This window comes from Typopeltis vanoorti, chromosome 16, assembly GCF_054136105.1.
Source record: "Typopeltis vanoorti isolate ZY-2024b chromosome 16, IOZ_Tvanoo_1.0, whole genome shotgun sequence".
In the NCBI taxonomy this organism is placed as follows: Eukaryota; Metazoa; Arthropoda; class Arachnida; order Uropygi; family Thelyphonidae; genus Typopeltis; species Typopeltis vanoorti.
In genome coordinates, this window is record NC_143564.1 from 69,602,042 (window position 1) to 69,629,588 (window position 27,547).

Genomic DNA, 27,547 nt, shown 5'->3' on the forward strand with positions numbered 1-27,547 from the left:
CTGATGAGACCTCACTAAAGGTTGAAAGCAGGCTAAGCAAACACAAAAGTTAATCTTTTACAAACAATACAGTTTATGGCCAATAGCAGGTAAGGAAGAAGCAACAAGACCATTCAAAACTGATTTGCTCACTTTGGCTTAAGCATTCAATCAGAAATAAGCCAGATGCATCCAATAGTGAAAATGATATTCCATTAGATGTGAACCACATCAGAAGCTATAAAGAGTTTGCATCTATTGATGTTAATTATGGAGTAAACTGCAGCAAAGTAAATTGAGGGTAGCCAGATATGGAGTTCTCAAACAGCAACTGCATTGGGTGAATCAGCTGAAAACAGCATAGGAGCGGCTGAATTCGGGTCAAGGAGTGGTGGTTGACACGTGACAAAACCTAACCAACTTAAAGATAAATACTGGCTTGACTGTTGCCCAGTCAAACAAGAGTCGTGCCCAATATCAGGAAACCAAGATAGTGAAGGTGGCCCTTCCCATAATGCATATCATTATACATATCTGAAAGGAATTTTACTTTGAATTGCAGGACACTCAGGCAATTGCAGGAGACTAATGACTTCACTTTGATGTGAGGTCATTAGTCTCTATATACAAGTAGCCTAGTCATGAAGATACTTCATGCATAATTTTTGTTTACTTGCACTTGGATACAGGATTAAACCAAAAATATAATTTCATGGCATCTTTAATTTATAGTATAACCCAGCAAAAAAAAAAAAAAAAAAAAAAAAAACTTGCAACATTTATCTCTGATCCAGAGTAATTTAATAATAAGGTGATACACTACTTGTACATAGAAAATATATGACTTTTACATTGACATATTTTTACTTTAGCCTTGGTATCTGTTGTGGGTCTGGCTCCCACTGATGAAACCAGAAAATCCCACATTAGACAAAATAGGAGGACACAACCAAAGTGGGATATGCAGTTAAAAATATGTCTTGACAATGTCAACTAGCAGACATATGGAGAATTTGTAAACCTAATCTTCAAGCTTAAATGTCCATGCAATCAAGGTATTGGTACTCATCTTGATCAAAGTTTTCTCTCTTCTTCCCTTATAAATAGGATAATTCAGATAAAACATCTTGATATTAACATGTCAGATCATGTTCCGGTTCTATTTAAATTCCGCTGGAATTTAAATAGAACAAGTAGAGATCAGTTCTGTACCATGGAGATTTCTCATTGATCTTTTCAACCAAACTCCAGACCCTCTGTTTAAACTGGAATAATGTTACTTTGAACTGAGATGCACGATTGAAATTCAAACAAGTAGTAAAACAGAATACGATTGAATGGGGAAAAGAACAGGCTTTCCTAAAAAGAAAAAAAAAGTTGAAGGATCTGTATTAAGAGAGAAGCTGGTTCATAGCAATCCAATGCAATGGTATAGAATGCAGCAACATCATACGGCATATTAAATGTTTTACAATATTGTATTGTGGAAATTTTATTTTCAGTCAGACAATTTTTGTATTTAGAAAGAAGCACTCTTGGAGATACCAAATTTTTGGATTGGTGGTATTCACCAGGGGGAGAATAAAATTCTGTCTTGTTTTACTATGAGAGGTTTTTTTAAATGGTTCCATCCTCTTATGGCTTTCTCTACCAGTGTCTTATGCAATCCCAGGCAGAGAAGGCCAGCTCAAGGCAGTTAATTTAGATAAGGCTAACCATTCGGGTATTAGTCATTTCTTTGTTCTAGTTTCAAGTGGTCTTTTGGTTGTTCAGCTGCATGAGGCTGCTGAAAAATAAAAATAATGAGAGCCTTTTGTCACATGATGATATAAAAGAGTTGAAGCCTTTTTTTTTTCCCTCAAACTATCCAACTATCTTTCCTTTCTCCTAATACTATCAGGCTCTCTTGCAACCATGTACTACTGGCAATGATGAACACCCCTTTACTTTTTCACCTCAATAAAAGTCTAAATTGGTCTGGGTAGTAGCCCTTCCCATAATGCACAGCATTATACACACTTGAATGGATGTGTGTTTTTCATTATACAAGTATCCCAGTCGTGAAGATAATTCATGTGCAGAGTTTGTTTGCTTACACTTGGATAAAGGATTAAACCAAGAATATAATTTCTTGGCATCTTTAATTTATAGTATAATCAAGAGAAACAAGAAAAAAAAACACACAAATTTCCTTAATACTGTTTATTTCATCTAACAAATTGTTACTAATGATAGTGAATCTGTATCTGCTTCAGATACATTAGTTTTTGTATGTATCTATGTACGTATCAACTTCAGGTTCACCAAAGGTGAACCTGAAGTTGAAGGTGAAGTCATGATGAGTCTTCTGGAGTCAGAAGTCTCATCATTGGAGATCCGTTATTCACACAATACCTATTATATTTTCTGCTTAAATTTGTTCAATGATGAAGCACTCACAGCCACCTATGGCAACCCATTCATTATTGTCCAAGCAAAAAATCTAGTCCTAACACCCTCGCTAACCACACTCCTACATAATTTCCAAGTGATGTGAAGTCACTTGGAAATTATGCAGATCATCAATTTGTTCTCATAGGGAGCATTCCATAGACCTGCCACAATCTTTGTCACTTGCCTCTGGATCTTCATTTGTAATCTCATTTATTTATTTTTTTCTACTGTTAGATGCAGTCTTGTGAAGAATTGTGTTGATAGTATTTTTGCTGTAGCCTATTTTCAGGAAAGTATTGCTGATAATTTTTAATTCAATGTCAGAGATTTAAAGCTCTGACATGTGAATTAAATCAGAGCTTCAAGTTCTGTTTTTTAGTGTGTTAAATGATACCCAGGTTTATGGTAAACAGTGAAGGAAAGTCTTCTGGAAGGAAGACGTGTGATGAGAAGTGTATCTAGTAATGGAAGTGTATTCTGGCTTTCAGTTCAGTTGTGAATTGTGTTTGTGTTGATTGTTCAGGTGGCTGAGGAAGGTGTGACCTCTACCTTAAATAAGTACAATACTATATTTTTTATTATTATTTTGTAGCAGGATCTTGATACTAAACTACAAGGCCCAAGACATGCAATAGACTTCTTTTGATGCACTTACGTTACAGTATTGCAAAAATAGATTTTCTTATATTATTTCATAAATGATAGAGAGAGAGAGATTATAAATAAAGTGGTCCATTAAAATTAGTTTTTTTTTGGAAAAAAAAACTTCAGTATGATGAATGTTCTGCTTATTTTATTTTATATATTTTATTTTATTTTTTTCAGGAGCAATACCAGCATGTCTAATAAAGAATCTGATAGCAGTTCTGAGTGGAGTGTAATTTCTGCAGATGAAGTTATTTATGAAAATGTAAGTTCTGAATTTTTGGATTGCTCTCTATATTTATGAATATGGTAATATTCATCGCTACTTATTGATCACTTGTATACTAATTACATGTGGTATCGAATACATAGGAGAAAAGAAGAAGAAAAAAAACCTAATTCATTTTTTTGTAGGTTTCATAGGTTTTCCTCTTGCCAGACAAACTGTGCTGCATCACCAATGTGGTGCTCTGTCTGTATTTTTTATTTATTTTTTGCCTTTTTTTTAAACACTACTTTCACTATTATTTGTTTTCATAAAAAATTGAGAGGGATAATGTTACTAGAATAATTGTTTATTACTTCTTAATATCATCATAGACAGAGGAGGAGCAATATGGTAGAGATATATAAGTAGTGAAAGGATTTTATAAGGATAGATGTAGAGGAGTTTTTTTACTATATTATAAGAAGGGAAAGAACTGGATATTATTCATTGAAGTTGAATCAGAGATAAGGTGAGAAGCAAATTTTTCTTTGGCAAGTGGTTCCTCTGACACCATATTTCATCATAAGTTTAAGATGTATCATGGGCATTGTGTTAGCTGGACAGGTCATCCCTGCAAAGTTGTTATTCTTCATTAAGTAAATGGCTGCTTAATGTAGAGTGGGCTTTCCACAATAAGTCCTGGATGCTATATATGGAAGTGCGAATGTGATGATGCAAATGTGTCAGAGTTCCTGTATGTTTGCAGGTAACTTGTTTTACCATACTGCTGGGATATGTAAACTGCCCTGTATATGAAAGGCCAGTTGCCAAACAAAATCACAGTTGTCGCAGATCATTCGCTGTTAGTTTGAAAATACCAAAGTGCTGCATTATATTGTCTAAGTATGTTCTTGTTGCCACCAAAGGTCTTAGATACTTCAGTTCTGTTCATTTTTCATTACTTATTTTTGCTACAAACCTTCCAGTTCCTCATAGGAAGTTTACTCAGCCAAGCAACATAATAGTCAAACTCTTTAATTAAGTCAATGAAAATGCAAAATCAGGTTGAAATATTGAATTAAAGGAAGCAGAGTTTTCATTGTAAAATGAACAAATCAGCTAGAGGAACACACTCTGGCTCAATTAACAGATGTAATAGACTACCTTCATAGCCTTAGATGCACTTCATCCCTAATTCCAAATGACACAACCACCTAACATGATCTCATCTACCCTTATGTTTGCTGTTTCACAGTCCTGAGATCCTTTTTTTGTTACTTGCCTCCTTACCCACTCTAAAGTATTATCCTTCTGAATCTTAATGAGCAGTTCTGAACATAGTAGTCTGCATGTAATCTGATCATGGCCTTATTCAATGGAACCATCACTGTTGCCTAATTTCTGCCAGTAAAGGCCATTCTCAGTATTGCAGAAATCTTTTAAGGCATTTATTATATGGTAACTCAGTCTGAGTTATACGAGTAACTTAATTATAGAATGATTTTAATACAAGCATAGAAAAATATCCATTATAGTCTGATTATACCATTTATATTTGCTCCTATACAAGCAGAATTATTGTGAATTCAAGTTGACAGATTTGACTGTTTTGCACAATTGCAAAAATAAAAACTACTGCTGAAAAATTAATGAACATCAATGCAACCTCTTAAAAGTAACATGTTTTTTACAATTTGTTCATAAATATTAAATTCAGAGTTCTCAGAGGAAAACTTTATCCATTCCCATTTAGTAATTAATATTTTGATAAGTTAGATAAATACTGTCACTAATCATCATCATAAATTTCCTGGTATGTACCCCCGAAGGGATGTTCAGGCTACTATGACAGCACTACATGATTAAATTATATTATTATTAATTTCCTGTCAGCAGTTTCCCTCGAAATTAGTCTATTACTTGTCAGCACTCCAACATTGTCATATCTAACATTTTATTCTTTTAAGGCACTTCTGACTGAATCAATCCATCCAGACCTTGGTCTTCCTCTGGATCTTATTCCTATGCCATCTTAGGTTGGTCCTGCTTACACAAATTCTCGAATGCAAACAATGCCAAGTTCCTTCCTAATCTTTTCAATTTTAATATGATTTTGCGATTGATTCCATCTGTTTAGGCCCTTAATGTTTCTCAGAACTTTCATTTTTATAGTCTGTAAACTTTGATTCATCCATCCAAAGTTTACAGACTATAAAAATGAAAGTTCTGAGAAACACTGATGTGCCATATGGTTACTCAGTTGCTCAGTGATTGTGCCACATCAGTCCTTGCCAGGTGGTCCTGTTATATGCTTTTCTAGAGGCTTCAACTCTCTGAAGATTAGTAGCTCCAGTCACACTATCCATCCATCTCATTGACAGTCTACCACTTCCTCTTTTGCCAGGAACTTTGCCCTCTATTACTGTTTTAAGAAATCCTCCTTCTACCCTTTCATTATGTCCAAAGTATTTCAACTTTCTTCTGTCCATATCCTTAAGGAGAGAGAGCCTTAAAGTTCTCCTGATCCTTTTTAGTACTCATCTATTTGTCTGCCTTTCAGTATATTATATCCTCAATTTTTGATCAAGTGCTTTGTTTCTAACTCATTTCTCAGATCCATAACTTTTATGTTCTAAGTCGCCTATCATGCTGTTTCATATAGATTTTGAAATATCTCCCTCATCTGACTGATGTAAAGATGGTAACAAGAACATGGGATCCTATATAACCCAGGGTACTTTACAAATGGAACATTGTTCTTTAGATGAATGTAGGAAGTTTTGTTAAGATGTGGACAGGTTTAAAGGTAGTTAAGATGTTTACTGTTCTTAAAAGATGTGCTGATTTTCTTGACATTCCTCCCATACAAGTTAGAGAAATAGTGTGCTTATACTTAATTTCCAGAGATGCATGAGCTGGTTTATCAAGAATAACAGTTTTAAATGCTTATTCAGTAATATTCTTGAATAACCATTTAAAAGGAATTGTCTGAACACCAGATCCTTAGTTCTTCTTTCTATTTTCTTTCATCATTCTTAATCATGATGAGTGTAAAGGATAACAGTTGGTAGGTAAAGATAATGATAAGATAGTCTACTTGTTGCCTAGGTGTGATAGTGATGAGTTGAGAAGGTAAGCAAAGATTATGAATGGTATGCTAGCATATTTGTGTGAGGAGAAAGGATTTCGTTTTGTGAATGTGTGGGATGAATTTGAGGGATGGATGGGGCTGTATGAAAGAGATGGGCTACATTTCAATGGATTTGGTGTGAATAATCTGGAGAAAGAAATGATATTGATTGAAGTGAATGAAAGACTTTGAGAAAGCAAGAGGTGATTTTCAAGAGCAGGAGAGTAGGGTAAGAGAGTTTCTAAATGGAGAAGCGAGTGGCATGAGTGAAGAAAATGAGAAAGAGGGAATGCAAGACGGACATAAAGGAAAATGTGAGAGGGTGGACAAGGGACACAGTGTGAGAATTGTAGATGATGGTTACAGGAAAGAATATGTGAGTGCTCAAGAAAGGATTAAGATAGTCAGAGATGTGGAGGTAACATTTAGATCCGGGGAGAAGTATAATATCAGCGATGACAGGAATGGTTTGGGAGAGAAGGATGTAGAAGTGATATTCGAGAAGTATAGTCAGTGGGACTTGTTATAGAAATCAGCTAGTGCTTACTTTTGCAGATACTAAGAAATAATAGAAATAAGGGGAATAAAATTGTTGCAATGATATAATTCATTTGTCTAAAAATTGTTTTGACAAGATAGAGATGGAGTGATATACAGTTTATTGTAAAGACAGAAAGAAAGGAGTGCTGTTGATGGTAGCAGAGTTATGCCCTTGGATGCAAGGAGCAAATATTGACATTGGTTTTGAAGCAGTATGGTGTGAGGTGTGGATGGACAGGATGAAATGTTTAGTAGGGGTGTGGCTACAGACCTGGTAATGCGAAGAGCAGTAAGAAGGAAATGTATAGGTAATGTAAATATATGTATATAGGAAGGAAATGTCTGGCTATTTAAGAGAGGGATAGTCCTTATGGGTGGTTTCAAATATAATAATATAGATTTGAATAAAAGACAATCTGAAAGCAAAGAGAATGAATTGCATGTGTTTTTGAGGGACAGCTATCTCGGGCAGTACATAACAGGGATACATGAGGATCGAGGGTCTTAGATGAGATCTCATCAGAGGATATTATTGTAAAGAAGATGCCAACTCTTCCTCCAGTTTGTGAAAGTGATCACTTTGGTGGTGGCCAGCCATATCAGGACTTCTGTGAGAAAGAGATATATGTGTGGAACCATGATGATTGTGACAAATTTGTGAGGTGACTTGCAGCTATATTATTGAATGAGGAATTGGATGGGATGGAAATCAGTGCTGTTTAGTCCCTACTCAGGAACTATAGCAATGTCTGAATATATTCCAAAGGTCAAAAGATTAAATAAAGTGGGTGTAAAATGGATTACTGAAGAGGTGAAGCATGCAGTGGGAAGAAAAAGTCATTGTGAAGGCAGCACAAGATGAGTGGCAATAACTTATTGTGTGCAATAACTTAGATTCCAGAGAAATGGAAGAGGACAAAAATTGTTTTGCTTCATACAGGTGATGATAAGACCAAGACTTTGAATTATTGGCCAATCTCCTTATCTGGAGTTGTGGTCCAGGTGAAAATTTTGCTAGTGAGGATCAGGTTTCAGAACCAGGTTGACAGCAGCAGAATTCTCTTTGATGGACAGCATGTGTTTGCTAAAGGAAGATTGTGTTTTAGTAATCTGTTTGCTTACTATAACAAGGTGACAGATGCATTGGATAAGGGTGATGCATACATAGTAGCATATTTAGATTTTGAAAAGGGCTTTGACAGATTACCACATGATAAGCTTGTAATTAAATTGGAACAGATGAGGTTGGATTGGCTGTCTGATAGGTATCACAAGTTGTGTATGGAGGGAGTGATATCCCAGAAGAGGAAAGTCACTAGTGGTGTACTCCAGGGAGTCTGTTGTTTAATTTGTATGTAAATGACATTGGAAAGGGCTTGAATGGTGATATATTGTTTGCAGATGATGTGAAGTTAGGGAGAACTGTGAGGAGTAGAATGGATGTTATAGCCTTGCAGGAGATGGGCAAATGAGCGGGATTGACAGTTCAGTGTAGCAAAGTGGAAGGGTTTAAAATTTGAGAAGAAGCAAAGATGGGATATCTTAGAGGAGATTGACATTTTGCTAAAATTGTGAGGTTAGGGCAATGACGTGGTGAACACTGGCATGTTGAAGTAAGGATGTTATGATTAAGGCTTTGATCAGATTGCACATAGATTACTGTGCACAGATTTGGTCGCCTGGCTTTCAAAAGGATGAAGAGATGCTGGAGATGGTTTAGAGACAATTGAGTAAGAAGGTTTGGGTCTCTGGAATGTTGAGCATGAAGATGGATAAGTTTGTAAAGGATAATTACTAGATTAATGTGGATGAGATTTTTCAGAAAGGCTCGAAACCAGGGAGAACAAAAAGCCATCCCTGGAAGCTCTAAAGATGTTCTGAGCTAATGGATGAGAGTAGGTAGTAGGTTTTTTGTGTGAAGAGTGGTGGGCAATTGGAATGCATTTAAATCTTGGTATGATGAGCTGTGTGTGTGTGAGAGAGTGGAGCCTCCTGTAATGAGTCTCTTGACACTATGGAAGTCTGATGATAGTAATAATCATCCTTAAAGCCTAGTTCTTTATTATTTGCATAACATTTTGGCCAGTTCACTAATCCTAGGCATGTGGAGTGCCATAGGCTGCATGCATTCTAAAAATCTTAGACATCTGTCTGTAGAAACAAGTGTTGAAAAAGTCCATTTGTCGAAGAAATGCCATCACCTATGCAATATCAGATATGGAAATACAAAGTCCCTACCAGTAAATAAGATGATTATTAATCTTTGCAATTATTAGTCCAACCAAATAAAATCTGCAATTTTGAGCAATGGTTTTGGTTTTTCAGTTACCCTACATGACATCATTATTCTGAATGTGGGTATTAGAAATTCCACAGTTACATTAAACAGCATAGATTATGATGCCAAGATCTCCTCTGTGCTATCATACTCTTTCACATATTCAGAAACACTGATCCTACTTGATTTTCTCCATCTGAAAGTAATGATCTGATCTCCAGCACAATTGTAACAACTTAAAACCTCTGTCACCCATAGACAGTATGGAATCCCCATATATCTGTTGGTCCTTTGCATCCAATAGCAGATGGCATAAGATCACCTACCTACCTTCTTTCTAAGTATTTATCCATACTCCTTAACATGCTCACTGGACACTCAGATACATGTTTAAAAGAACTCAGCTCATAGAGAAGCTTGCAGATATCCAAGTTTCACCTTCAGATATTTTAGCCAATCTGAATGTGTGTCATTATTTACTAATGTTCTGGTTGAGGAGTCAGTGTATTATTGCAGCTCTCTTTCCACCAGTAACACATCACTTCCACCACTGCTTCAATTTTCCTTCTTTACTTGAAAAGGAAAGTTTTATCTATAAAAATATGGCTCAATGATGGGATTCTTGCTATCTTCCCCTTTCGCCAGTTTGTTTATGGAGAAATATAAGTGAAATTTTGGCACTAGTGACCGTAAAAAAAAAAAACCATATGTGTGGCAATATGTAAATGGTGAATAATCCCCACACTAAGATTAAGCTGGAGATTGAGAAGGATAACAAACTATCTTTTCTTGGATGTCCTTATTTAAATTAAAAAAAAAAATAAAATGGTGGAAGTAGAATTAGATGTCTACCAAACACCAACTCACACAAAGCAATATCTACATCAGCTTTATTATTACAAGGCAATATCTACTTCCCAAACTGTGGGCCACGGTCCCCTTGGGGCCATTAGTTTTGTTGAGGGGGGGGCATGAAATAATAAAAACAAATTTAAAATGTTTTAAGACTAAGTGTGCCATGTCAAATGTGTATGTAAGATGCTAAAAATGTAATATTTGCATTTGATTTTTGCCATATTTGCTGTGTATGTTTTGTATTTAATATAAATACAATAAATATTATGATAATATAAATAATATATGTCTGTATTACGAATTTTTTTTTCGATGGGGGCCATGAAATATTTTAATTTTCCCAAAGGGGCCTTTACATCCATAAATTTGGGAAGCACTGCTCTAAGCATTATTAGCTGTCAAAGTTCTGCGATTTCTTTCTCGTGCATTAGTGACAACCTTCTTGTTTGTCATTCTTAATTCGATTTTACAATGCTGTTTAATTCTTTATCCAATTGTGAGCAAACAAAGGATTAAACCAAATATATAATTTCTTGGTATTTTAATTTATAGCATAACCAAGTGTAAAAACTTCCAATGACTTTTCTCTAATCCAGAGTAATTTAATAATAAGGTGTGACACCTTTTGGCAACTTGTATATGAAAATATGACTTCTGCATCATTTCCACCTTAGTATCACCTCTGGGTCTGGCTCCCACTGAAGAGACTCCCACTGTATAAAAAGAAAAGTTGGTTTGTAACAAACCAATGCAATGGTGTAGAATGCAGCAACATCATTAGAAACATTAACAAAGAGATAGAACTGGAAAGGTAGATACAAGTAGAAGAACCGAAATTTTAAGATAAGAATACAACAGCAGATAGCCCTTCAGCTGCATTCTTCAATAGACAATTTACAAAATTTTGCAAAGAAAGGACTGTCACTCAAATCTGTGTTGATGGAGAAGATATGTCTACCACTAAAGACATCTTTGACTCCTTTCAAAAACACTACAAAAATCTGTTTGAAGACAATAGTACTGTTCGAAATCATAACTCTTGGAACATTAATGACTTTCCTGTTCATATCCAAGATGGGCTTGACAGCCCCATTACAGCATCTGAAGTTACCACAGCCTATAAAGAATGCCAGACAAGAAAATCCCCAGGACCTGATGGTCTAGGGATAGAACTTTACCGTGAGGCTGGGGATTTTATTCTTCCCATTCTAGTGACACTATTTAATTCTTTTCTCTCATCAGGACACATACCAAGTGAATTTGTAGCAAGCCATAGTAATTTCTATTAAGTTTAGTCCTCATTCCTAAACTTAATTGAGATCACACCTTAATCAGCAGCTGGAGACCTATTTCTCTATCTAATACTGGCTACAAGATATTTTTCCGCACACAGGTTTATGGAGTACCAGGTCGAGCAGTAGAATTGAATCTATTTCTGCTATGTGATCTAATCCGCTTAGTTAACACAAAAAAGCTGTCGATGGCAGTGCTATCAGTAAACCTTACTCAAGCATTTGATCATGTCCGGCATCCTTTTCTATTCCACATCCTCCAGCAATTGGTGTAGGTTAAAAACTGTTGTCTGTTATCAAAGGAGCCTATGCCAATTCAACCACCCACCTCCTAGTTAATGGGTTCCTGTTAGACCCAGTAAAAATTCAAAAAGGAGTCAAGCAAGGTTGCCCTCTCAGTCCACTGCTCTTTCCATTGGTTCTTGAATCTTTCTTACAACATGCCAACAATATACATGCTGTGTGAGGAATAACAGTTCCTTCAACTAAAAAGAAAAATAAGGTATTAGCATATGCTGATGATGTAGTCGGAACTTTGAAGGATAATGATTCCATATATATATTTTTTGGTATTTTGGAAAAATTCAGCAAAAGTTAATTCTTAATGCAGACAAGACAAAATGAAAAGTTTATGGAAAGTGGAATCTTGGAGACCTTCCTTTTGGACTAACCCCAAAGAGAGAACCCCTCATTATACTTGGAATTCCCTTCTCCACTTACCCAATATTACCAGTCCAAGAACTTGGAAATGTTAGAAGACTGGAAAATAGGGCCACTCTCCTTTTCTTCTAAAGCCATAGTACTCAAAACCATAATCTTTCCTGCTCAGTTGTACACAATAAATATTACAGACATCACAGAAGCTGAAGAAAAGTAATTATGTAGTAAACCTCTGCAATTTTTTTGGCCCAGCTGATACCAAGAAGTTAAAAAGGAATTTCTTCAACTATCAATGAAGCATGGAGAATTTGGACTTCCATTCTTGAAATTCTGCTATTTAAGCAATACAGCTTCAAAAATCCATAAAATATTGCAAACTAATCATACATATGCAGACCCTCTCCAGTACTACCTGGGTTTTCATCTTCCCCTCTTTGGAATTAATGATTATAAAGGCTCAAAAACTGAGATTGTTCCTGAATACTACAATATTCTGTGCTTAACTCTAAGACTGCTAAAACACTCTGGAATTGACATTCTTTCCATTAAAAAAAGTAAAATTTGGTAAAAAGAAATCTTTAACTGGTGCTGGTGAGGTTGGAAATGTAACAAAAGTGGTAAGGTGGGGTCCCACAGACCCATCCAAATAATGTAGTGTATTATAGAAATCCATATCTTTTTAATCAATATTAGTGGATTCATCCTCTGAAGATTCTTCCTCACAGTCTTGTTCTGTATCAGACTCATGGTTACTGACTAATTCTAAATCAATTTCACTATCATCTCTGCTAAATGGCTCCTCATCTGTCAAAGCGTCATCTATAATCGATGTAACCTCTGTTCTTTCTGCTCGTAACTCATCTGGTAAAAAAAAGATATTGTTCTCAAAATACCCTCTAAATATTTACGAAAACATATTTGCTTATAGTTGGTATGTAAAAATATAGAAGAGACAGCAGTAACGATAATATTTTAGTAGAATATACATGAAAACAACTTATGTTTCAGAAGTAAATATAGTCGCACTTTTGGTAAGATGGGGTCTGATGGACACCCCAGCACACTTGACACCTCTGCACACTAAACTTGCTTGCGCGTAACAGCCCGTCATCTATTGCGTCGAGTAGTGGGTTATGTGGGAGTGGAAGCTATACTGAGGCAAGACTCACTGCCACACATTGTTAAAAAGTTAGTCAATTTAAAATCTTTGGGGTCTGTGACACCCCACCTTTCTAACGCTGGGTTAATTTTTTTTGCTGCGAAGTTCCACCGTTGGGTACTGACAACAATATTTTGTTTCATAACTTGAAGTTCCAAGGGTACCCTCCAAGCAAGATCCTTCCTAATAGGAAGGATCTTGTTTGGAGAATTGCATATGGCCACCTTCCAGTCAGTGCCACCAAATGGAGGTACTTTAACACTGGAGATCCAATCTGTGACATCTGTTACCATTTGGAAACAGTAGAACATGCATTCTACAGCTGCCCTCTTGCTCTGCATATTTGGAACAGATTATGTAATGTGTTGGGCATTCCACTAATTACAACAGAACAGGTTATTTTTTTACAATACCCACCACCTGTCAGCAATGGGAAGAGAATTTTTATTTTTATAATTAATGAATTAAAATACCATTTATGAAAGGTTAGAAAAAAAACATGGATTTGAAAACCAGCAATATGACATCCAAATGCTTTATAACAGGAGTCGGCAACGCAGTGCCCACAGTGAATTTTTAGTGCGCCCTCAGAGAAATTATTGTAAACTGCTTTATTTGTGCCTATTAAGACAAGAGACCACTGATCATAGGTAGTTTGAGTTGTTGATGTCATCTAGTTATCAATGTGACTTGGAAATGGATATAATTAATTTACAAAACGACATAATTTTAAAAGCTCATCATGATGACAAAATTTTCTGGAAGTTAGTAGATAGAAATACTTTTCCTATTCTGAGAAAAAGTTGCACAATAATTCATATTGTGCAACTAGATACAACTGTGAGACCCTATTTTCAAATATGGCATATTTGAAATCAAAATATCGATTTCAACTTACAGACTCACATTTGGATAATCGTTTAAGAGCAGGTACTTCAAACTATATGCTTGATTATAAAAAATTAGCAGATGATGTAAAAGGCCAGGTTTCTTATTAAATCCTATTGAATTTAATAAATGTATTGGAATTAACTTATGTATATTAATATAGATTGGATTTGATAGGTTAATTAACTGCTTAGAACAAGTGAGAGTATTAGTGCAGGAAAACTTGAGTTGTCAGATATGGAAGCAAAGATGTTCTAGGTTAGATAGGTTAGACTGCTTGGTGACTATCTCCAGCTGGGATAGGGATGATATTTCAGTTAAAATCAGGACCTCTGATGCCAGAACCAAATCCAAAACTCTTGAGCCTCATGTTCCTTCTATTACATGTTGCCTAAGACATTTGACCCTTAAGAATTCCTGAAATTCTATTCCCTTACTATTACATGGTGTTTCCTCTTCACACTTTATGCTGCTGTAATTAAAATCTCCCATAATGAGCACTTATTTTGCACTTGCCAAACTCAACTGCCTTAAAATTTCCTACTCTTCACTCTATATTGCCTGGTCAATCGCAACATCCCACTAAATATCGTGTCTTGTCCATCTCCGCTGCACACCATATACTTGCAAAACCATTAATGCATTTCCTTCCAAATCCTCTGCTCTGAGAGGACACAGCTCATCACTTATCATAAGCAATATTCCACCACCACATTTGCCCTTCCTGTCCCGTCAAAATACACTATACCCTTGTACTTCTATTCTTGTCAGTGTACAATCTTCTTTCAACTGTGTTTCATTGTTCCCGATGATCTTTGGACTAGCTGATGCTGTCAGTGTCATCAATTCATTTGCTTTATTCCTGATTCTCCTGGTATTTGTATAAGGAAATATCAATGCATTGTCAGTATTTCTGTATCTATTATTATTCCTTCCAGACTCCATTTGGCTCTGCATAACACCATACTACCTCTCTCCCCATCTCCCCAGTGTCTATTCCCAAAAGTGGCCATCTTTGCTTCCATCCACCCTGACAACTCTAGATTCCCTGCACTAATACTTTCACTTGTCCCAAGAACAACATTCTCTCTCCAGATGCCTATGTCCTTCCTTATTCAGATGCAATCTGTCTCTTGCATAGAGCTCTCTTTTATCCTCGGATGCACTACGAGCATCCACATAATCCACCACATTCTTGCTCTTATGCCATTCATTATAGATGCTTTTCTCCTCAGCTCTGCATTATCATATCTAGATAACATGCTTACTATCTTCCCTCTCAAGAATAAACCTCAAATCTCTCACCACCTGAATCATGCTACCTCTCAGGTAATTTGTACCTGTCATTACAATCATCTCATCCACTCTCTTACTTTACTTAATTGTCATAGTCACACACTATCATTCCTCCAGGCAAACACTCCTTTAGCATTCTATTTTGCACTCCAAAAATCATTGAATCTCCACATCATATCTCTCACTGCTCCTTTCATTTCTTGCTCTAAATCTATTACACTCTCTGATGCAATATCCATTTCAACATGATGCTCATTTTCCTTGTCCTCAATCAAGCTACTTGGTCAGCATGGCTGTGAGAGCCCTAAGCATAAATGGCTCTTTTGCACATTCCTTAATAATAGTTTATCAGGACAATGTTATTAGTAGTTTATCATCTTCTGTAAGCATGATTTCAGTTTTTCACTTTAAGATAAAACTGACATTACTCTCTCTCTCTCTCTCTCTCTCTCTGCTGGCATTCGCTGGTTTTTGACACTACTCTCACAGCCACTTTTTCTTTTTTCTTTTAATTATTTTACTGTTTTCACTTATTTCATAACACAAGAAAAAAACTAAATCATTTTCGATATGCTGATAATATTGTAGTAATAGCAAAACAACAAAAGAGAACTAGAAGAAATAATGAATGAATTAAATGCAGTATCAAATATAGTAGGATTATTCATAAACCATGAAAAAACTACAATAATGACAAATATCATAGGAAACCTGTGATAACAGAAGAAGATAACACAGATAACAAAATACAAGAATGTGTATACTTTGGAAGAACCCTTTATATTATGAAAAAGAAATATTTCTGAAGAAATCAAAATAATTCAGCTAGGTTGGATGGTTTTTGGCAAACTGAAAAAATTCCTATGTAGTAAATTAAAACTAGATAATAGAGCCAAACACTTTTCAGCCAGTGCATCATCCCAGTTATGACATATGGATCAGAGACATGGCCAATAACCACACAAATACTGGACAGAATGAGGAAAATTTAGCACAGGATGAAGAGAGCCATGCTAAACATGAAGCTATAAGACAAAATAAGGAATTATGATATAAGAAAAGAAACAAAAGTGTTGGACATGGGGGAGGAGATTTTAAAATTAAAATGGAGATGGGAAGGACATATTGCACACAGTTGAACAGCGATAGATGGACAATTACTCAGTGGCATTTGTATGATGGAAGACGAATGCCTGGATGACCAGAGACAAGATAGAAGGATGTAACCTAGTGGAGATGATAGGAGAATATTGGCATCAGGAAGCTTTCTACAGAAAAATTGGAGGCAAGTGGGGAGGCCTATAACCATAAACGGCGATAAAAAGACTAGAAGAAGATTATTTTAAATATTACTAACCCAACTCATTTGTTCAAGCTAAAAGCCTGTTTGAATTGAACCTGAAAAGAATTAACATCAGTAGCATTCTTATAATTCTTCCCAACTTTGTACCTTCAGCAGAGAGCTGAAGATCCAGAGACAAATCCACATGAAATATTATTAACAAATAAGTTAAACAGCAGAGACCTAAAAAACAGAATCCTGTGATGATGATGATGATGCACTACTAGTCCCTCCCCTTTTATTTTTTTTTAAGACACTATTCTATCATATACAACTGCTGACATCATTCAAAGAATCTCCAGTTCACTTAATCAATCTGTCCCTGTCTACCTCAGTTTGTACACCAAATTGTCATGAGGTAACCTATCAAATGCCTTTGCATAGTCCAAGAATACACTGTATATGAATCTCCCCTGTTCAATACATTTGGCTCTTTCATAAAATGTAAATACTGTAGATTGCTAAAACAATACACCTACCTTTCACAAACCCATGATGACAATCAGTCAGCATGGGTTTGTGAAAGTATCTGATGTCCATCAACTTAATCCTGTATTCTATTCCTAATCAACCTCTTCAGCACCCTAACTACAACTGCAAATATATAGACTGGTTTCTGATTAAAAATTTCTGTCCTCGAAAACTATGCTTGTAGTGCAGTGCTGTTTTGCCTTCTTTCCACTTTTTGGGAATCTTTCCCACTGCAAGACTTTCATTAAATAACTAGGTCAAAGGTATAGCTAACTCTTTTGCACATTCCTTAATAATACTTTATCATGATTACTAGTTTTTCCCTCTTCTGTTAATCTATCATTACAAACTAGTCTGTAATTGTGATTGATCTGTTTTTGACTAAGATAACTGAGCACTTAATTGTCCAAGTGTTTTTATGTATACTAATGACATGAACTACACAGACATTATTTATTTTATAGTGCTGCATAGCTGTATTTAGTTCATCTGAATAAAATACATTTGTATTTTATTTGAACAGAAAGCCATATGTGAAGACTCGGTTTGTTTTGGTATTCACAGTTCGTGTGAAAATATACAAAGTGCAAGTGCAACCCCCAGTACAGTGATGTAAGTAAGGATTCAGTTTTTTATTAGGAAAGGGCTCAAATAAATCATTGCTACTACTAATAAAAAATGAGAATTATTTAATAATAATTTCACCTTAGTATTAGGCTTTCGTTATGGTTTCAACTCATATAATCACAGTGACCTGCTGGCTAATATCTAACAATTAGGTAGCAGACAACTAAATATACTGGCTAAGTTAACTAAATAAGTGGAGGAAACAGTTGTCATTGCATACAGTGACAAACATTCAAAAATGTAAACATTAGTGTATTTATTAGGGAGGTGGTGCATCTGGTGAATATTATTCCAAAATGATCATACAATATTTTGGAATCTGTCATTTTAGAATGCATACATATCAAATGTACACAGGCTAGACAGACATCTGGCAGTAACCATGGTTCTCTCACTAAATAAAAATTCTGGTAATAATGTCATGGATGTGTTGAAAGATTCTTCCCTTTCCCAAAGTTAGATGTAAACTACATTGTCTACATCTAACTTTGGGAAAGGGAAGAATCTTTCATATTTTTATAAATTTTTCATATGGTTAGTAAAGACAGCATTCATAGTGTATTCATTTTTCTCACACCAACACCAAAAAATACATTTCATGATTAAAAGGGAAACCAGTGATGAACTTCCATTTCTGAAAATCTCATGAGAAACCAGATAAGTTGCTTACTCTAAGCTATATTCAGTGGGGAGAGACAGGAACAGGTCCAAAGTTACCATCTAAATGGTCACACTAGTTAAGATGAGTACAAATTTCATTTGAAATTCATATGAAATGTGTTATTTCATATATCATATTTGTTATAAATTATTTAATCTATAACAAATATGTTAACCAGTAAACTCTTGAAGACCTGTAGCAGATTTATTTAAGAGGATATCTCCAAGGATTGAAGAAGTAATTTAATTTATTTAAAAAATTGTAAACAACATTTTTTTTAAAGAATATTACATTCTGATAAAATATTAATTTTGCACATTAATAAAATATTATTAATGTGCAAAAGAGTTTGCTATGTCATTGATATAGTTATTTAATGAAAGTCTTGTAGTGGGAAAGGTTTCCAAAAAATGGAAAGATGGCAAAACAGCACTACAAGCATAGTTCTAGGACAGATATTTTAAATCACAAACCAGTCTGTCTATCTGCAGTTGTAGTTAGGGTACTATGAAGAGGTTGATTAAGAATAGAATGCAGGGTTGGATAGATGGACATCAGATACTCTGACGTCAGCATGGGTTTGTGAAAGGTAGGTGTCTTGTTTTAGCAGTCCACCTGGGTGTCTCAAAAATTCTTTCATCATCATCATCAAATTCCTGACGTGCTCTCTAGGGGTGTAAAGAATATGATAGTACCTACATGAAAAACTTACATCATTATTAACTTCCTATCTACAATTTTCTTCCAAATCAATCTGTAACCTGTCAAGACTCCAACATTATCAGATGTTCTATTTCTGTCTTCTAAGGCACCTTTTACCCAACTTGGTAGAGAACACTTGTTTTGCTAATCTTTCCTCTCCCATTCTGTTTAAGTGACCATACCACCTGAGATTAGCTCTGCTAACAATGTTAAGATCTTTCCTGATATCCTCGTTTTTAATATGATATTGCCATTGATGCCATCTGTTCATTCCCCCTAATCTTTCTCAGGACTTTCTCAGGGTTTTAGCAGTCCACCTGGGTGTCTCAAAAATTCTTTCATCATCATCATCAAATTCCTGACATGTGCTCTCTAGGGGTGTAAAGAATATGATAGTACCTACATGAAAAACTTACATCATTATTAACTTCCTATCTACAATTTTCTTCCAAATCAATCTGTAACCTGTCAAGACTCCAACATTATCAGATGTTCTATTTCTGTCTTCTAAGGCACCTTTTACCCAACTTGGTAGAGAACACTTGTTTTGCTAATCTTTCCTCTCCCATTCTGTTTAAGTGACCATACCACCTGAGATTAGCTCTGCTAACAATGTTAAGATCTTTCCTGATATCCTCGTTTTTAATATGATATTGCCATTGATGCCATCTGTTCATTCCCCCTAATCTTTCTCAGGACTTTCTCAGGGTTTTAGCAGTCCACCTGGGTGTCTCAAAAATTCTTTCATCATCATCATCAAATTCCTGACATGTGCTCTCTAGGGGTGTAAAGAATATGATAGTACCTACATGAAAAACTTACATCATTATTAACTTCCTATCTACAATTTTCTTCCAAATCAATCTGTAACCTGTCAAGACTCCAACATTATCAGATGTTCTATTTCTGTCTTCTAAGGCACCTTTTACCCAACTTGGTAGAGAACACTTGTTTTGCTAATCTTTCCTCTCCCATTCTGTTTAAGTGACCATACCACCTGAGATTAGCTGTGCTAACAATGTTAAGATCTTTCCTGATATCCTCGTTTTTAATATGATATTGCCATTGATGCCATCTGTTCATTCCCCCTAATCTTTCTCAGGACTCTCATATCTGTGGTATCTAGTCTTTGATCAAGACAAGGTGTTGTATGCAGCTGATTCAGTGTTTTGACTAATTTCTCTCTTATTACATATAAATTTATTCATCTGACATCCTACCATACCAGCGTTGTTGATTCTGTTGTCTATTTTTATATTTAATTTACCATATTCACTAAAAATCATAAAAAGTAGCTAAAAAAAAGTAGCTGAAATGTTTTACTCTCTGGAGAACCTATAGGGACCTCCATTCATAATGCAGTTGATATTTTGAATGCTTCTGCCTATTTTCATTGTCTTTTTTTATTTTTTTTAACACTGACCTTCATCATCATCATCAAATTCCTGCCATGTACCCTCAAGGGGTGTACAGGATATGACAGTACTGCATGAAAAATTTACATCATTACTAACTTCCTATCTACAATTTTCCTCCAAATCAGTTTGTTACTTGTCAAGACTCCAACATTATCAGATCTTATATTTCTATCGTCTAAGGCACTTTGTACCGTATCAATCCACCTATATCTTGATCTTCCTCTGGGTCGTTTTCCTGCCAACCTGGCAGAGAACACTTGTTTTGCTAATCTTTCCTCTCCCATTCTATTTAAGTGACCTCTTTCCTCTCCCATTCTATTTAAGCAGAGCTAATCTCAGGTGGTATACCTGAGATTAGCTCTGCTAATGCATTCCTGGATGCTGACAATGTCAAGTTCTTTCCTAATATCCTCATTTTTAATATGATATTGCCATTGATGCCATCTGTTCACGCCTCTAATCTTTCTCAGGACTCTCATATCTGCGGTATCTAGTCTTTTGTCAAATGTTTTACTTCTGATCCAGCTCTCAGATCCATAAGTTAAAACTGGTTTGAACACTGTCTTGATTACAGCTAATTTAGTGTTCCGACTAATTTCTCTCTTAATCCATATGAATTTATTCAATTGACTTCCCACCATACCAACTTTGCTGATTCTGTTGTCTATTTCTATATTAATTTACCATCTTCAGTAAAAATTGTGAATAAATAGCTGAAATGTTTTACTTGTTCCACAGGTTCTCCATTCACAACACAGTTGACATTTTCAATGATTCTGCCTATTTTCATTGTCTTTGTCTTTTTATTGCTGACCTTCATACCATATCTATTACAACAGCTATTCAATTTAGTCAGAGAATCTTGCAGACTGGTAGCAGATTTATTTAGAAGTATAACATCATCCACATAAAGCAAAGAGCTGACATTAACATCTCCAATTTTGATATCAGGTTTAATACCACTTTCCTTCATAATGTGATCCATATAGATAATGAATAACAGAGGGGATAATGTACATCCTTGTCTCACACCAGATTTAACATTAAACCATCTTCCTGTACTTCCTTCAATTCTAACTGCTGATTTACAACTCAAATAAAGACTAAGTATTGCTTGATATAATGCCCCATTGACACCATATAACTGCAGCGTATTGAATAGCTTCTCTCTTGGCACCTTGTCATATGCCTTTTCCAGATCGACAAAACTTAAATACAGATCTTTGTTGTATTCCCATGCTTTCTCGACTATTTGTCGTAAAGTGAAGATCTGATCCTGACAGCCTCTATTTGGCCTGAATCCAGCTTGTTCTTCACCAAGCTTTTCTTCTACAATTCTTCTCAACCGTTTCTCAAGTATACTTGCATAGATCTTGCCAGGAACACTCAGTAGGGAAATACCTCTGTAATTCTCACATTCAGTTTTATTTCCCTTTTTATATATGGGTACTATGCGAGCTCTACTCCAATCATTGGGAATTCATCCCTCAGTCCAGGCTTTCTGAACTATGCAGTGCAGCCACTGTAAGACTCTTATACCACTATACTTCAGCATTTCTGGTCGAATATCATCTACTCCTGCTGCCTTTCCACATTTCAAGCCTTTGATGGCTTTTTCTACTTCAAGTATGGATGTGTATTCCTGCCTGTATGCCTAGTCAGTGTTTTTTACCACTGTGCTGTCATCACTGCTTGTTTCATTTAGCAGTTTTTCAAAGTAATTACTCCATACTTCAAGAATATCTTTTTCTCCTGTTTTCATGTCACCTTTATCATCTCTAACTCCTTTTACAGCACTCTTTCCTCCATTCCTAAGCTTCTTCAACAACCTTCGGAATATTTTGCCACCGTCTTGATATTTATTTTCTATATTCTTTCCAAAGTCCTCCCATGACTTTTGTTTAGCTAATTTTACACAGTGTTTCTCTTTCTTACATTAGTCTCTGTATTCTCTAAGAGCACAATCTGACTTATTTGCCAGGAACTTTTGATATGCTTTCTTCTTTTCCTTCACTGCCTCTTTAACTTCCTGTGTCCACCAGGGAGTTCTGATTTTTTTATCCTTGCACACAACCTCACCACATGCCTCTCTGGCAGAATCAATCAATGTTTTCTTCAGATTTTGCCACTGAATCTCCAAGGTTTGGTTCATTTTCTTTTCAATAATCTTTCTGTATTTTACTCTACAGTTCACATCTGATAGTTGCTCAACTTTTATTCGCTTTAAAACTTTCTTGCATGTTATTCTTTTCAATATGAAATTCGATTTTATCCTGCTCAAGACTAAATAGTGATCGCTTCCAATTTCAAATCCTCTGTACACTCTGGTGTCCTGCACCAGGGAGAAAACATCACTATCAACAATAACATAGTCAATGAGACTTTTCTTATTCCTAGCCTCTTCTCTCCATGTGAATTTGTGCACATTTTTATGTTGGAACATAGTGTTAGTACTAACCAGTCCATGTCCTGAGCAGAAATCCAACAGATATTTGCCATTATTATTAGCTTTGCTCTTTTCTCCAAATTTTCCCAAGATATTTTTATACGTCTCACAATCATTTCCTACTCTGCTATTTAGATCCCCAACAAGGACCAACTTTTCCTTTTTCATTGTGTCAGTTGCTTTTTCTAAAGCGTCAAAAAATTCCTCCACTTCTTCCTTAGTAGAACCTTGTGTGGGACCATAGGCACAAATAAGTCTCATTGTCCAGTTCCCCATTTTCATATTTGCCCACATTACTCTACTTGAGACTGCCTGCCATTCAAGAAGATTAGCCTCATATTTTGTGTTGAATACTATGGCTACTCCTTCTTTTCCTTGATTGTCATTGCCTGAATATAACATTTTGTATTTATTGCTTAGAAAGATCTCACCAGTTTTGGTCTTTTTTGTTTCAGTCACTCCTATTATGTCGATCTGGTACTTATCTAATTCCTCAGCTAGCTCCATTTCTTTGCCATTCAGGCTTCTTATTGATAGTACCGATCTTTAACTCTGGTGATGTTGAGTTGGGGTTTGTTTTCAGATTTGTTCCAGTAGCTGACTTTTCGCTGTTCACCCTTGTTCCCTGGCGAAAACAACGGGGGGCTTGTTTAACCGGGCGACGCCCCAGCCGGCATGAAATTTTGTCATGTTGTACCATCATTTTTTATTTTGGTTTAACCAATAAGAATACAATTTGGTCAGCTAAATCCCAAATTGCCAGCCCATCCTCGTTCGTTCAGTATCAAAGTAGATACCCAACAGGGTGCACCACGAGAAGGTGAGGATTGGACATTAGGTCAGAAGCCCTGGTCGGTTCTCCACATTCCTTTAAAGGCTATGTGGAGGTCTCCTCTCAGTTATACAGCTTTGATCCTTTAGCACCCCCTGACCTTCATACCACATCTATTACAGTTATTCACTTGAGTCAGGGAATCTTGCAGACTTGTAGCGGATTTATTTAGAAGTATAACATCATCCGCATAAAGCAAAGAGCTAAGATTAACATCTCCAATTTTGATATCAGGTGTTTAATACCACTTTCCTTCATAATGTGATCTATATAGATAATGAATAACAGAGGGGATAATGTACATCCTTGTCTGACACCAGATTTAACATTAAATCACTTTCCTGTACTTCTTTCAATTCTAACTTCTGACTTACAACTCCAATGAAGACTAAGTATTGCTTGATATAATGCCCCATTGACACCATATAACTGTAGCGTTTTGAATAGCTTTTCTCTTGGCACCTTATCATATGCCTTTTCCAGATCTACAAAACTTAAATACAGATTTTTGTTATATTCCCATGATTTCTCAACTATCACTTGTAGAGTGAAAATGTGATCCTGACAACCTCTATTTGGCGCCTGAATCCAGCTTTCTTCACCAAGCTTCCCTTCCACGATTCTTCTCAACACCGTTTCTCAAGTATACTTTCATAAATCTTACCAGGAACACTCAATAGGGAAATACCTCTGTAATTTTCACATTCATTTTTTTTCCCTTTTTATATATAGGTACTCTGAGAGCTGTACTCCAATCATCTGGAATGCATCCAGATGATTGGAGTAGAATGTGTATGGGTAGAATGCCGGATTTCTACCCAGCATCATCAGAGCACAGTTATAACTGTGACAAGCACACAGCACTGAACTAAGTAATTGTGAAAAAACAATTTCAGTTGTAACTGAAAGCAGAACTAATATTCTCACATGGTGCCCTCTTTGAGTGTGATAACCATAAAGTTAATTTAGGGAAGTTAGCCTATCAGGTATTAAAATGATAATCTCCCAGATCTTTCGTAAATTAATGCAACCATAATTGTTGAAGTTCAGAGAGTGCTTCATAGCTGATACTTATTCCAAAAATAGTCTCTCAGACCTATAATGACTTCTATGTAATATAGATCTTTCCTCCATCTGATCCTGTGCGAAGGAGAATCCAGAGCACGGTCTACCTATTCTGACTTGCCATACACATGATTACAGATGTAATTTTTGTATTGTTCAAGGTGGATGTTAGCTGATCCATCAGTCTGTCCAAAGTAGACTAAACTGCAGGCACATGAAACTTCATACACTCTAGGATGATCAAGAGGATGCAGTTGATCTTTAGGAGAACTTATGAAGGTAGCTAGCTGAGTTGAAAGTGGCATGTAGATCATATTTGTAGAAAACTTTGACTATTTTTTCTCGTGTACCCTTAACATATGGGATGGGAATGAATTTGCTGTGATCTTGTACTGGGTAGGTGATATGGGAGGAGGGATTGCATGCAATTTATATGGGCTGTAGCCATTGGCTGAAAAGGTGTTGTGCAAGTCCCTGAGCTTAGTTTCAAGGGCTGTGTCATTTGAACAAATAGCCCTGACTTAGTAAGTGTTTTGAGGATGCCATACCGTTGGGAAGGGTGGTGGTGTGATTGTTTATGTAAATACTTTCCTGTATAAGTGGGTTGTCTGTAAATGAAGAGAATAATGAGCCATTAGGAAGTTGTTTTACTAGTATATCTAAAAAGGATAAATAATTATTACTTTCTTTTTCTATGATGAAGTTTATTTTAGGACATTGGCTGTTCAGATGCACTAAAAATGTATCTAATGTCTGGACCGTGAAGTCAAACAGCAAACACATCATCAGTGTAGTGCAGTCAAAGTATTAGTTTAAGTATGGCAAGTGCTTAGTTTTCAGAATATTTCATAAACCCATAGCACTCCCATCTGTTTGTATAATTTTCCTTTTCCATAAGAAATAACCTACATATATGATTTATTTGAATAATTCAATTATGTTAGAGAAGAAATGGCTTAATGAGATCAAGGGTCTCTGTCAAAGATACATTAGTAAATAGTGAAGTAATATCAAAATTGACTATAATGTTAGAATCTGTCAAGGTTAGATTTTTTATTAATGTTTTAAAGTGTAGAGAGCCTGCAAGGGAAGAAAGTGATTTGGATAGATGTTTGGCCTATTTTAAGGTGGCGCTGTCTGTGCTGTATACTGTTGCACCAAGGGTGGGGGGATATTAGGTTTGTGAATTTTAGGGAAACCGTTATATTTGGATTGGTTTGACACAATAAGGTTTATCTTTTTTTTCATAAAAGAGGAGTCTTTAAGAAGATGATTCATTTTTCTGTTATAATCTTCTTGGTTCATACAACAGTAGCATTTCCCTTATCTGCTTTAATTACAATAATTTATCTATTCTTAGATAACTTTATGTGCTGATATTTCTTTCAGCCTCCGTAGCCTCTAGGTTATTTCTTATGGAAAGGAAAAATATGCAAACAGCTGGATGGGACTGTTCTGAGTCCCCCCTCCCCTAGCTTATGGAACATTGTGAAAACGAAGTACTCAACACAGCCATGCTTAAAATAATAATTTGGCTGCACTATGTTGATTATATGATTTTGACTTCATAGTTCAGATATTAGATACATTTTTGGTATATCTTAACAGCCAACATCCTAAAATAAACTTCACCATAAAAAGAAAGTAACAATTGTCTCTCCTTTTTAGGTACACTAGTGAAACGACTTCCTAATGTCTCATTATCTTTCTTTGTTTACAGGTATGCAAATATCTTCCTCATACAGGAAGGTATTTTCATAAACAGTCATGCCACCACCCTTCCCAATAGTATGCTATACTCAAAACATTTACTCACCGAGTCAGGACTATTTGTTCAAGTGACATAGTACTTGAAACTGGGCTCGTGAATCTTCGCAACACCTTTTTAGCTAATGGCAACAGCCAATATATAATAGATAAAATACCCCCCCCCCCTTCCCAATGCCTCCAACCCAGTATGTAGGATCACAGCAAATCCATTCCCATCCCATGTGTTAAGGGTACATCAGAAAAAAATGGATCTCCATGTTGCTTTCAAAAACTTTCATTCAGCTAACTACCTTCATAAAATCAGCAGCATCCTCTTGAACATGTATAAAGTTCCTTGTTTCTACTTTGGTCAGGCTTGTAAAAGTTAACATTTGCTTTGAAATATCTGAAAAAACATATCTGAAAAAACATATCTGCAATCATCTGTATGGCAAATTGGGGATTGGGAAACCATGGTCTGTAAACTCCTACACATTTAATGCAACCTATAGTTGCATTAATTTACCAGTGATCTGGGTGGCTCATCATTTTAAGACCTGACAGCCTGTTATCTCTAAATTAACTTTATGGCTATATGACCCAGGTGGCACCCTGTGAGGATATTAGTTTGTTTTCAATTGCAATTTAAATTGTTTTGCCACAATTACTTTGTTCAGTGCTGTGTGCCTGTCAGAGTTATTGTGCTCTGATATGAAGGTAGTTAGAAAACTAGTGAAATATTAGTGAATTTAATGAACGTGTTTTTTTTTTCTTTATAGGTTGTTTATACTGTGAGTCATTGTTATGAATACAAATTTAGTGTTTTGAATAATTTTCACTTGATGCCTTATCATATTCTTTCCTGCCTTTC

The 27,547-nt window shown here is 35.7% G+C and overlaps 1 protein-coding gene across 2 annotated transcripts in view; it reads left to right on the forward strand.

The window, feature by feature from the left end:
* Nucleotides 1-27,547, forward strand: part of LOC150098110 (uncharacterized) — a 186,023-nt gene that overhangs the window by 15,824 nt on the left and 142,652 nt on the right. The window contains exons 2-3 of one of the 2 annotated variants that reach the window (XM_090406006.1): nucleotides 3,238-3,322; nucleotides 17,700-17,788. In XM_090406006.1, coding sequence (XP_090262132.1) covers nucleotides 3,238-3,322; nucleotides 17,700-17,788 — 174 coding nt within the window. The remainder of the gene's footprint in view (nucleotides 1-3,237; nucleotides 3,323-17,699; nucleotides 17,789-27,547) is intronic. The other variant, XM_090406007.1, reaches the window with a different exon arrangement.